This window comes from Camelus bactrianus, chromosome 10, assembly GCF_048773025.1.
Source record: "Camelus bactrianus isolate YW-2024 breed Bactrian camel chromosome 10, ASM4877302v1, whole genome shotgun sequence".
NCBI classification, from domain to species: domain Eukaryota; kingdom Metazoa; phylum Chordata; class Mammalia; order Artiodactyla; family Camelidae; genus Camelus; species Camelus bactrianus.
Window position 1 is genome coordinate 45,985,509 of NC_133548.1, and position 13,865 is coordinate 45,999,373.

Here is a 13,865-nt window from a genome sequence, read left to right on the forward strand (position 1 = left end):
GTGCCTTCATTCAGTGAGGCTGAGACATGCATAGGAGGAATCTCTACAGTCTGAGGAAGGTCCCTGGCGGTTTTCAGGTGTTTGCTTTCCGAGATACATTGTGGTCAATGTGGCATTTCTGGAGTAGAGTCCTAAGTTTTAGATGTTATTTCTGTGTGACTTGTACAGATATGAAGCTGTTTAGGTTTCTCAGGAAAGGAATCTCATCGTGAATAATCTGTTTACAAGGGGCCCAGAGAACTAGATGTTGAGGATACAGCCACTATGGAAAATGACACCAAAGCAGAACTGTCAAATGCAGTTGACTCATTTTAGTGACCATCTCATTTATCCACCACTTACATATTGTGCTGATGATACTTTCCTTCTGGAAATTTTCTCTCCGTGTGTGTTATTACATGGCATAAGTTTCTATCATTTTTTCCCCCTTCCCCCGGCAAAAGAACCTTAAATATGGTATCCTTCAGGTATCTGCACTTTGCCCACTCTCAAGCCATTTAAAAAAATATCTCACCCATTTTTACAGCTTCATTTTTCACCAATTTAATGATAAATTTCTAATAAATATCTGAAAACCAGCTCCAGTGTCCAGGTACCTGAAGATGGAACTTTCTTCTGAACACAGCTGTATGGATTTCTCATGATTAAATCAAATTCAATATATTGAAAACCAAATAGATCATTTTCCCCAATAATTGTTCTTTTTCCTAAATATTCTATATAAAGTTTATAATTTTTCACAAAAATTAGCCAGTTATCTAACTAAAAGCTCTGAAAGTTATCCTGTTCTTTTTTCTAATCGTCACCACTCCCAATAAATTACCAAGTCTTTTCTATTCAACCTGTAATATCTCTCCTTCTTCTTCCTGCTCTATTTAAACACAAAATAATCCATTTTTGATCTTCATACTATATAATTTGAACAATTAAGTTAACCTACAAATAGTAATAATTTGTTATAAATATAAAATAACAAGGGCTGCAAAACAGTAGCAGTAGCATTCATTTATTAAGGATCTTCTCTGTGCTAGGAAAATGTAAGTGAGAAAAACAGTCTTTCAAACTTAATAAAAGTTTGAGAAACAGATACCAGATCCTGTGAGGCAAGGCACTGGAGTACAATGTATAGGCTGAAGAATATACATTTATTAGAAAACAAAGATATAAAATATTATTTTTTATGTTTTCAACTTAAGATGCTAGAAAAATATTTAAATAAATGTCAAAATAAGCAATTAATAAAAAAGAAGCAATTAATAAAGATAAAAAAGCACAAATGAATGAGTTAACAATAAAACCAAAGGTGATTATTTAAAAATAAAGTATGTGAGCTTTTTTCAAGAGAGGTCAAGAAATTTTAGAAAAAGCATGATTAACTGGACAAGAAGTGAAAAAGAAAACAAAAGTATAGCAAAATAAAACTTTGTATCAGAGCAGTATGCATAGTATAATTCTGTATTTGTCAGTAGATATAAAATAGATAATTTATAGGAAAACATTAATCACCAAACTAGCCCAGGAAAGCAAATTCAGAGTAGAAGAAATGGTAATGACAGGAAAAACTCCCACAAAACCAAACTTAAAGAAAAAAGTAGAGTATTTCTATTCTATACAAATTCTAGTAGAGCAGAATAGAGGAGATTTTGAGCCGCAGGGTCATTTGGCAATGCCTGGAGACAGTTTTTGTCACAACTGGGGAAGGAATGCTACTGGCATCTAGTGGTAGAGGCCAGGGAGGCTTACATCGAAAAATACACAAGACAGCAAAGATTATCCAGCCTCAAATGTCAATAGAGCAGAGGTTGAGAAACCCTATTCTAGAGCATATGAAAAGATGTAAAGTACATTTTAAATTTATGCAGTGATGTATGTTAATTGTATTTCAATAAAACTGGAAAAAAATTCAAAGAGTACCTATGTCTCACAAACAAATCAGCATATGTTTTGCAACCAGGAGAAAAAAAAAAGATGGAAAGTTATTCATCTAATTACTTAGGATGACATATACAAACATTATATATAATTTTTTTGCCAGCTAGATGCAACTGTGCTTTTAAAGAATATTGCACTTTGACACAGGAGACTTTGTCTTATGAATGAAGAAATTAGTCATCTTAAGAAATCTATCCATGATATGACTACACCAGCAGAGTAAAGGGGGCAAAACGTGATTTTCTCAAGAGATGAGGAAAAAATCAGAAAATGCAATGGTAATTCATGATAATTTTTTTAATGTTTAGGAAGAAAATAAGTTTCCAAATGAAAGGTATCTTTCAGAAATTTGGAGCAAACATTTACTGTTGACATATGAAAAGCAATTTTTATTAAAATAAGTGAAAAGATAAAGGAAAATTTCCCCCTGTCATTACTGAGTTCTTTCGACTAGTCTAATAATTGAATTGAAACCAGACAGATTAACAAGTGAAAAAAGAATTTAATTTGTATGTATGGAAGTCTCATAGAAATGGAACCTAAGAAGTGGCCAAAGCAGGCAGCTTCATACTCTTTAGACAAAGACAACAGATTTGTGAGAAATTGCCAAGATAAAGAACCTTGGGCTTCGGTGCTTAATTAGTGAAGAATCTAAACAGAGTTTGGTTTTGGAGTAGCAAATTCATAAGGAAGTAATAAGGTTTGTCTGTGTAGCCTTCTCTAGTGATAAGGATGTTTCTCTACATGACAGATTTGTTTCCTGCTTTTAGAAAGAAAGAAGAGGATTAACGTGTCCTTCTTGTATTGGCTGTTTCTTAAGTAACTTTAATTCAAAATTCAATAAGCCATATTCTATCATATTTTGGGGTGGTCTGCCCTGAGCCCCAGCAATATCTACTAACACAACTACTATTCAGCATTTTATGAAACAGTCTTAGTAAATGAAAAAGACAAATAAATAAAAGGAGATAGAGTTACCTTTGAAAAGAAACAAAAATGTATTTAGGTTTTAGTTGATTTTTTACTTGAAAAATCCAAAAGAATAGACTGCACATTCTTAAAGTAGAGTCTACCAAAGTGATTGCATAGAAGATCAGTGTCACAAATTAATAGCTTTTTCTGTTCACAAAAATTAAACAACACTGATGAAATTTTATGAAAATAAGGATTTATTTACAATAGCCAGAAAACTGTAGAATACATTGGTATAACAAAAGTTTGTGTTTGGCAGAGATAGGGGAGGTCTGTTCAAATTTACTAAAGAATATAAAGTCCTTTATTCCTTTCCTGAAAATAATAATGAATACTCAATAGTGAAAAAAATGTAAATTCTCCCATTAACCCTGTCATAATTTCAAATCATTATCAATCAATAACATACAATCATTTTCAGTGAATAGTGACAGATGGATTCTAAAATGTATTAGGTTCTAAATGTGAAAATATATTCAGTATAATAGAAAACAAAGAAGAGAAGTGATATCCTTTAATATATCAAAATGTAATATAAAGTTATTATAATGAACAAAATGTAATAATCAAAGTTTTAAAAATATATATCCCCAGAAAAGAGTAGTATTTCTAAAAATGTAAATAAAGGTTAAGAATAAAATGACAATGACATCTTATATCAATAGAAAAAAACCTGATATGTGATAAATAGTGCTCGATCAATTGGCTAACAATTTATAAGAATATAAAAAAACACTATTTCACATGTCTCTCCATTTGGATTAAGAATTTCAAGGCCAAAAAAAGGCTATAATAATTAATAATAGAATAAAGAAGGGAATTGCTTTTATGGTATTTTTTTTAGGGAGTGCCTTCTTTAAGAAGATGAAATCAAAGTGACTAAGTAAAACATTGAAACAGAACACTACGTCAACTTAAATACAACTGATTACAAAGATATGTGTAAACAAAATAATAAGAAATATAAGATGCCACATATGCATTAGAAGGTAGAAGGCAAGATCAAAGAACACTCCTGCATCTGCTTCAGTCTAGATTGTGTATCTGTCATTTAATTGGTGACAGCCTATGGTTGGATAGATGGTGAGAGAGCTGGGAAGAGGAACAATAAAGTAAATAAATTTGTACACCCAGAGGTTTTGGTCATGAAGGGAATGGGGGACATTGGGATGTATTATTCCGACCCAGCATATTAATAAAGATAAAGGCAGAAGTCCTTGTTTCTAAACTGACATTGATGAGAGGTAGGACCTTAGTAAACTATTCCCATCTAAGATTGCTCATCTGTAACCCTGGACTTATACAAGTATCCCTGGTCTGTGTATATCCAGTTGTTTCTGTGATAGTTAATTGCCAAGATGTGTTTGAAGTACTTCTTTCTAAACATAAAAAGTTTCTATTAAGAGTGCTATTTGAAAGCTTAGATATGAGGATCTAGTACAAAGATGGAGCTGATGCCAAGTGAAAGAACTCAGAAAATAGAAAATAAGAAAATACAGAAATCAGTTAAAATTAAAAGCTGAGTGAAACAACAATAAAATATACAACAAATATCAAATTTGGGCCACACAGAATCACAGCAATCCACTCCCTTTCCTTGACATAACTGACTTTGATGCTTTCTCCTGTAGAGAAATATTAGTTTGTAAACGCCTTGCTGATGTCTCATTTCATTCGCACAACTTCAACTTGAGCCTGTCACTCTGAACCCCTCTTCCTGATATCTACTCCTCTATCTCTGATTTACAGTCCTTTGCCTCCCCTCTTCCTGTCCCCCCTCTGCTCTATCCCTTGCCCTCCAGGTTAGCTCTCATCAGTCCTTCTCCTTGGTCTCCTTTCTGGTTCTAGCACCTTACCTGGTTCCCAACAGAGGGAGACTTGTCCTTTCCACTACCACCCTGCAAGTATGTAGTGGGTGGCTCTTGGATATGGCCTTCTGAGGAGCCCAGCATGTGAGTCAGCCCTGCTGCCAAGAGACCCTTGGGGCTTGGAGAGAATATAATCAGATGACCAACCAGCGAGCAGCATAATCCTAGAGGTAAAGACTAGAATTTCCCTGGAGACTCACCACACTAGAATGAAGCAGGTCTAAATAATATGTTTCCCATCTCCTTTTTAATTATTTTACGATCTTTGTAGAATATCCATGAATATATAAACATTTTTTCCCCATTAACTTTAGATTCTATTCACTGCTATGCAGGAAATGCCCTTACACCTCTCTCCTTTCTCCATCCCCAAATTTCATCATCTACAGTGTGATTATTTCCCTGAATAGGTATATAAATTTACGTATAGCCTTCTAGCTGTGATTAAATATAACATAGTTGTGTTTCAGTTGTTTGAACTTTAAAGCAAATAAATTTTGATTGAAATATGATTAGATAAACATTACTTAACACAGAATCTAGAATACTTGGTGTGACTTGAAAAAAGGATGACATATCATTCTACATCACTAAACACATGTCATTGTAAGACAAGGCATCCTTTCAACAAAATAAAATCAGTTCTTTCCTTTTTCTCATTCAGTTGTCCATATTTACATTAAATTTCTGTCTAATTTACACTGGACCGTGGTTTTCTGGGACAAATTTCTGTTTTCTCTGGAGTTCAAATTCTCTTCCATTCTGTCCCCTCACAGGATACAGACAAGCTTTCTATACCATCTCACCAATGCCTTACTGTCTTTATTGGTAATGGTAATTAATTGCTTGCAAAATTTAATGAGCATACAAATAACCTCAAGATCTTGTTAAAATGAAAATTCTGACTCAGTAGGTCTGGGATGGGATCTGAATCCTGAATTTCTGACATTGTGTCTGCTTTGAAGTCATATTTTGTGCAAGACTTTAATATATTATACATTTTCAAGACGTTGGATTGCTGCTTCCCTGAGATTACATGACACCTCTGAGTAGTTTCTACTTGATTATGAATTGTTATCTATTGTTGAACTTTATTGGATATCTGCTTCATTTTGCTGAAGCGCATAATCCAATTTTATTCAGAAAAAAATGGATGTGTTGCATAAATGATACATTTTATGTGTGTTCCTACCTATCTAAAATCTTCCTCTCTCTCTCTCTTTTTCTTCCTTTAATACTTCATTAATAGGTTGGCTGGATATAGAATTGTTAGGCTTTAAATAATTTTCTCTGAACGTTTTTAGGTTTAGCTTAATGTAGTGAAATAAGACTAGAGATAAAATTCTGGTTCTGTATGTCTACTTTGTAAAACTTTAAACCTTTCTGTGCCTTGGTTTCTGTACCTGTAAAGTAAGGGTGCTGATAAACTACTTCATTCGGTTGTTGTAGAGAATACATAAATATATAATTTTTAAACCTTTAGAGCCAACCTGGAGTGTAGAAATTATTAAACAAATCTCACCTACTCATTACTAGGCCTGAGTAGACTAAACCTAAACTTAATAGCTTTCCTTTGCGTATGATCTTTTCCCTATTTTAAAGCTCCATCCTTTATCCTTGGCACTTTGAAATTCCACAGTGTTATTTCCACAAATACTTTTGTTCCAGTTCTTTACTTTTTTTCCCTTCTTTACTGAGTAGTATTTTATTGAATACGTGTTGCAGAATCTGTTTAACTAATCTCCAACAGACAGATTTTGAGTTTCCAGGTTTTAGCTGTTACGTATACAGCTACTACAAACATTCTCTGACATTTTTGATGTAAATATAAATCATTTATTTGGGGTATGCGACTTGAAGTGGAACTGCTTGGTCAAAAAGATGCTCAACTTTATTACAAATTGCCAAAAAGATTCCTGATGTGTCTGTACTCAGTGCATGAATGCTCCAACTGCCCCACATTTTTTTGCCAATACTTAGTGTTGTCAGTGTATTGCATTTTAGTTATTCTAATGACTTTATATTGGTATCCCATTGTGGTTTGAATTTTCATTTCTCTAATGAATAATAATTTCAAGCACCTTTTCATACGTGCATTAGACATTCATTTATTTCTCTTTAATGAAATGCCTCTTTAAATCAGAAGCTTAAAATTTTAATGTGAGCTTTGTCTCTCTATTAATTATGGGATTTTGTTTTTCAGATCTGTGCATTGTGAATATTTTCTTCATCTGTGGCTTTTGTATCTTTTGATAGTAGTAGGTTGGTTTTTATTTTCATGACGTTCAGGGGTTTTTTTTCTTTAAAATCCCTTTTGTGTCCTGGCTGTGAAATGTTTGCTTTCTTCAAGTTCATGACAATATTATCTTAGTTTTTTTCTTTGGAATCTTTATAGTTTTATCTTTCAAATTTAGGTTTATGTTATATCTCAATAAAGATTTTTTTTCATTGAGGTAGGAGTGAAGGTTTATTTTGTTTTTCATACAGATATCCAATTGTTCTAGCCCCAAAAAGATATTTTCCTGTCACTGAAGTGCATGGATTTATCTGTTGAGAATCAATTAATTATGTTTGGGGCTATTTCAGTTTTCTTTATAATTTTTTTCAACAATGTATTGATCTATCCTTACATAAATACAAGGTAACTCCTAGGATATGTGATACCCTAGGCAAATATATCCTTAGGGTTCCCATCTAGATGAACAGTTTCATTAGAACTATATTTAAAAATCCACTGGCTCATGTTATATGAATTATTTATAGATGATTATTTAGAATAATGGAAAAAATACATTTATTGTTATATTAGTTTATGAGGGCTACTGTAATAAAGTACCACAAACTGGTTTAAACAACAGAATTTATTATGTCACAGTTTGGGGGCTTAGAAGTTCAAGATTAAGGTATGAGCAGGGCTGATACCCTCTGTCAGCTGTGAAGGAAAATCTGTTCCTTGCCTCTCTTCCTAGCTTTTAGTGATTTGCTGGCAATCTGGGCTTATAAACACATTACCTTGATCTCTGCCTTCATGTCTACATGCCATTCCCTTTGTCTGCGTATCTGTGTCCAAATTTACCCTTTTTATAAGGACAGCAGTCATTGGATTAGGAACCCACTCTACTCCAGTATGACCTCTTCTTAATTAATTACGTCTGCAATGACCGTATTTCCAAATGAGGTCACATTCTGAGGTACTGGGGGTTAGAATATCAACATATGAATTTTGGGGTGGTGCAATACTGTGATTTCTCATATATTTAGTAGCATTACTGAGAATTGTAGCCCTGGATAAAGCCTCTCAGCTCTGAGGAACTGTTTTAGGAGGTAAAGGAGAAGCCAGTATATATAGTTTTTGCTGAAACAACAACAACAACAACAAAAACAACCATGTAGTCAAACATCAAAAGATTACCGCTAGTCACAAAGAACAGGTATCTCAAGTTCATGATTTTAGTGCCTGACTATGTATGGGAAGATGCAAGATTCTGGACTAATTGAAATTATTCCTTTGCTATGCGTCTTAACTGTCTAGGGCCAATATCCTGTTTTTCTCTTTCCAAATTGCCCTCAGGGTACATCTTAGTAGTACCGAGGAGGTGGACTGCATTGACTGATGGCTGAATGGCAGACAACAGTCTTTGTTTACTGAAATGAAAGGCAACATTTTTTTGTCCACATGTATCAGTGACCTTGCTCTCACAGAGCCCTGGTATCACACTAGATATGTATATTTCATGCAAATAATTATTCATACTTGCACATGTATATAAATTATACACATACATTCTAAAACAAATCTAGTCCTTTGCACACATATATACTAGTATCTCTCAGTATACACATTAACACGCATGATAAATGAACGCTTCCGCATTGTGCAAAATATCCCTTCAATCGTAAATATACATACTCTGACTAACAATAAAATACATGCAGACAGATAAACTTACGCTCATGTAATCTCAACAACATACATTCTTAAACATGCATTCAAATCCCATGCTTTTGTATTTGTGTGTACGATGGAAAGAGAAAACTTAGGGTTAATGCTTCCAGCTTTGGCCCCCAGTCTCAGAGGAAGCCAGTTTGAGTGTGAGGCACTGGGACCTAGGAGGAGGGAGAGAATTAATGCTTGGGGGAAGGGAAAGGCTAGACTTGAACAGGATTTTAAATAGGCTCTAATGGATGGTCTCTGCTAAAAGCTGAATCCCAGGAGCAATTTATAGCTACTTGTGGTCATGCTGGACTTGATGAGAGATGAAGCAGTGCCGACAGTTAGTGGTTCCCTGTACCTCATTATCTCTCATCTCTGCCCATCCCAGAGAGCAGTAGGACTCACAGAGGCTTCCAGGAACTGGAACACAAGGTGTGCAGAGTGCATAACTGCCTGACTCACTGGGGGCTCCAGGTACAGGGTCCCATGACTGCTGAGCTTCATCCTGAGATGGGAAAAAGATTTGCTGTTTGTAGTGTGTCTTCCAGGGACACTCCAGAAAAGCAGGAAGACTGCCCCATACACAATCCTTCTATGAAGGAGGTCGGGTCTGAACCCTGCTCCTGCATTATTGTTCTATGCCTTAGTATTAGATACCCCAAAGTAAGAAAACAGTCTAATTTTCCCTGAGGCTATTCCTTAGCAAGATCTCAACTCATCTTACTCTTTATCCCTTCAGCCTTGAACAATGTGGATTGAACTGATGGGTATTTTCCACATAATGAATGATTTGGAAGACACTAGATTGCATGGGAAGGCAGAATAAAGTGCAGAGAGGAAAGAGAGGTATCTCTCCAGGGCCCCCATCTCCCACTTCAGATTTGGTTCTCAGGTCAGCTCTGCTTCTCCCTTGTCTTCCAAGAAAGAAAATCTGAGAGTGGAAAATCAGAATGGTATGAGGCATCTCTTATGGGGAGGCTTTTGGTTTGTGAAAAGGCTATTGGAGAGCCTGAGATATAGATGAAGCAGGGAAGAGAAACTGGCTTTGTAGAGGGGCTGCTTATCTGAGTAGCTGAACCCTGGTTGGGAAGAGATTCACCACCGCAAAAAGTGTTTGGAGAACAGGTGAGTTCTCTATTCAGGCTCTGGGCAGAGGCCAATAAAGATGCCATCCTAGAAAAAGTAGCCTATACCCAGAGATGCTAGAAGACCAACCTGGACAGAGGCATCCAGTCCAATGATGTAGCAGGTGTTCCAGGTTCAAATGCAGATCTATCTGTAATGCAGTATATAATTTTGGAGGTCTCCTCTGTATTTGCCTTTTTCATGATAGGGCAACAGTCTCTGTTTTACACAACCAGAGTGAGTATTCCAGAATGATTGTTCCAGTCAATCATTTTCTACCAGAGATAGTGGTGAGTACCACCAATAGCACTGGCTGTAGAGTTATGCACTTGGCACTAAGTTATTATATGGTCTTGGGCAAATCATGTAACTGTTCTGAGCTCTATTCTCCTCATTGTAAAATAAGGATGCAGAGGCTTTGTAAGAGTTAGAAACAACAAAATGTAGAAGCATATAGTGTTATATCTACAAAAATAGCAATATCTTCCAGAATTTATCAAAGAGATTATTAAGCACTTTGGTAAATTGTGTCTTTAGCTAACATCTTTACCAGTGCCCAGTGCAGGAGTGAGTACGGTCCAAGTATGCTTTTCCAGGTACCCCTGAGCCTCAGTGACTATATCCTCACAAGTGGAGGGTGACATATAGGAGGCAAAAAGGAGGGAGGGAGGGAAGCTTTGGCTCAAACAGAATTTATGACTGTTTGGGAAGACCAGCACAGGCAGAAGAGGATAAAACAAAACCCTAGCCCCCAGATAATGTGTGTGTTGCTGAATTTTCACCATACCTTAGATGGGAGTATTTGTTTTGAGCAAACCAATATCTATTATCTAGGTAGGATGGTAAAGTTTCCAATTGAGATCAAAACTTATAAGGTCTGAACTTCATTTTTCTCACAACATTATAAATCTAGGGAAAATCAGAAAAAGGCTAGGACCTTTAAGCCAGAGTGTTTTTCAAACTGACTTCCTACCCTGAAAAATTGCCCAAAGGTTTTGTTGTTGTTTTGTTTAATTCAGACGCAGGAGGCCACAGCATAGACCCTGTTGTTTTACATCTCTAACTGTCTCATCTGGATGTCTGTCTTTGTATCTATGTGTATATCTCTATGGAAGGGGACAAAGGGACTCTTCTGTAAAAATCTGAAACACATTCAGATTATGAACACCTACAATGCTGGTCAGTCCAAGTGTGGCTGTGAAGTCCCAAGAAAGAGAGGGCACATGGGGTCAAGGCCTGACCCAGCCTCTAACCAGCCCCACCTCCCCAAGGTCAGCCAGCCCTGCAAGGATAGAGAAAGAAGGCACAGTCTAGCCCTCCTCCAGGGGACTTCTAGGAGACAGTGGGGTCCCTGGCTTTGGGAGTCTCAGAGCCCATCAGCAGGGAGATGCTGGGAGATGATTATCCCCTTTGGAGATGTAGGAGCCCTCTCCCAGCTAGAAGAGCACAGGCAAGTTGCTGTTCCCCACACCTACGGAGCCCAGGTCCACTAGGAACGGGTTCCTCAGCGTGGTGTAATACGCCAACTCCTTCTCTGAGTCACGGATTCCCAAGGGATGAAAGGACCTATGGGAAAGGTTAAACACATCAGTTGTTAGTTCTAAACAGAGTGAAAGGAAAAGACTTACCACAACATTATTTAGATGGTTTTCCTTTAGCAGATTCTACTTTCAAAAAAATATTGATTCTTGTAAAATATTGCACTTGCAGCTAGTATGTTTTGAAGGACGTGAATATGAATAAAGAATAAAGAATAGCGTCATTTTATATTGTGAAATTTTATTTATTAAAATAGTTGAAATGATTCTTGTTTACCATTAAACCTGGTTGCCTACTATTCAATTATTCCATCCAAAAGATTATAAACAATAACAATGATTTTTTTTTTTATTATCATCTGCAAAGAGTAGGTTACCTTCCCAATGGAGAAAAATTAACCATCCTGTGATGTTGGCTTCAGGGAACAGCTCTTCTCATCCTGTGTCCTTCATCCTGCTTGGGATTCCAGGACTCAAGGAGTCTCAATTTTGGATTGCCTTTCCATTCTGTGTCATGTATGTTGTGGCTACAGTGGGCAATATCACTGTCCTTCATATAATCCGAACTGATCACACATTGCACGAGCCCATGTACTTCTTTCTGGCCATGCTAGCTATTACTGACCTGGTCCTCTCCACTTCCACCCAACCTAAAATGCTTGCCATACTCTGGTTTCACACTCATGAGATTGAGTACCATGCCTGTCTCATCCAGGTGTTCTTCATCCATGCATTTTCTTCTGTAGAGTCTGGGGTGCTCATGGCTATGGCCTTGGACCGTTATGTGGCTATCTGCCTCCCACTCCGTCACTCTAGTATCCTGACTCCATCTGTAGTGGGTAAATTGGGGGCAGTTGTGATGATGAGAGGGCTTCTGTGGGTGAGTCCTTTCTGCTTTATGGTTTCCAGGATGCCGTTCTGCTCTAACCAGATCATTCCGCAGTCCTACTGTGAGCACATGGCTGTGCTGAAGTTGGTGTGTGCTGATACTAGAGTAAATCATGCGTATGGGCTCTTTGTGGCCTTCTCTGTGGTTGGCTCTGATATGATTGTCATCAGTGTATCCTATGTGATGATTTTGAGAACTGTGCTGTGGTTGCCCTCCGGTGAAGCCCGGCTTAAGGCTTTTGGCACATGTGCTTCCCATATCTGTGTCATCTTGGCTTTTTATATCCCGGCCCTCTTTACGTTCCTCACCCACCGCTTTGGACATCATGTGCCCCGTGTGGTACAAGTCTTGTTGGCTAATTTCTATGTACTGGTACCTCCCATGCTTAACCCCATCATCTATGGAGTTAGAACCAAACAGATCAGGGACAGGGTTATTCAAGGATGTTGTAAAAAAGACCCCTGAGTCAAGCAGCACAGAGCCTCAGCCACCCCATTTGCCCCACTGATCTGGGGACATAAATGCAGAAAGTCTGCCAGGCTGTCACACATTGTCACAAAGTCATCTCTGTGACCAACTGGCTTAGAGGTCAGCAACCCTCCTGAAGCAAGAGGAACAATTCTCAGGATACCCAGAACAAGAATTCTCTAAGAGAAGTGATTAATAATGGATGCAAAGTTGACCTACGTTCATTATCACAAGAAGACGGTAAAAGACATATTCACCTATCAAATTAGTGAAGATTTGAAAAGAATATCATATTCCACAGACCGCTAAGGTGAAAAATTATTTCTACATTGTTGGTAGAAGTATAAGTTGGTATAAAAGGAATTAAGAAATTTCCATTAACACAGTTTAAAAGTCATATATTTCCCCATCTTTATTTCTGTATAAAAATAGAATTTTAGAAAAAATATACAAAGACATGTAAAGACCCATAATTTATAAAAAAAAAGGAAAACATTTAAATATCAATCTATAAGAAACCAGATGAAATAATGAGCAATTGAATGTCATGTATCATGTAACTGCTACATTTGCAAAAAGTATCTCAAGATGTGAAAATGATCAAGATATAATATGAAATTTTAAAAATTGCCCATACAGCTGATGCCAATTCTAAAAAAGGAATATATATGCATAGAAAAAGTTTTGGAAAATACATCCTAATTCTAAAAATAACTAATAGTAGTAGTGAGATTTGTTCTATTTTAATTTGCTTTTGCACCTTTATATATTTTTAAAAATTATCCTTAATTGATGTTTAATTTCAGTATGAGAAAAAGTAATTGAAATAACAACAAAAGTGTGTAGAAGAAGTTCATTCCATGCTGAAGCCTAACAGAGTGCAGTGGGCATTCTGAGAGCGGGAGGAACTCTGGAATAAATTTCAGAAAGGTTTGAAAATCTAGATGTAAAATTGCTGCCAGAGTCACAACTTCTTGAGACTATTAACAGAGAGAATTAGGTAGGCTAAATGGTGGTCTCTCTTGGCATAATTTGATTCCCTGGTAACAATGAATTTCAAATGAAGAAGTTTTCAAAAAGAATAAGGAAAAAGAGTCTCCTCTGAAGATAACTATATCATATGGTTAAACTTCATAAGA

General features: G+C 36.5%; 1 protein-coding gene across 1 annotated transcript; it reads left to right on the forward strand.

Annotated features, from left to right (window-relative positions):
* The first annotated feature begins 11,778 nt into the window (after positions 1–11,778).
* OR52R1 (olfactory receptor family 52 subfamily R member 1) lies at positions 11,779–12,723 on the forward strand. Its single transcript, XM_010952685.3, has one exon. The coding sequence runs from the start codon at positions 11,779–11,781 to the stop codon at positions 12,721–12,723; it is 945 nt and encodes a 314-aa protein (XP_010950987.1).
* The last annotated feature ends 1,142 nt before the right edge of the window (positions 12,724–13,865 follow it).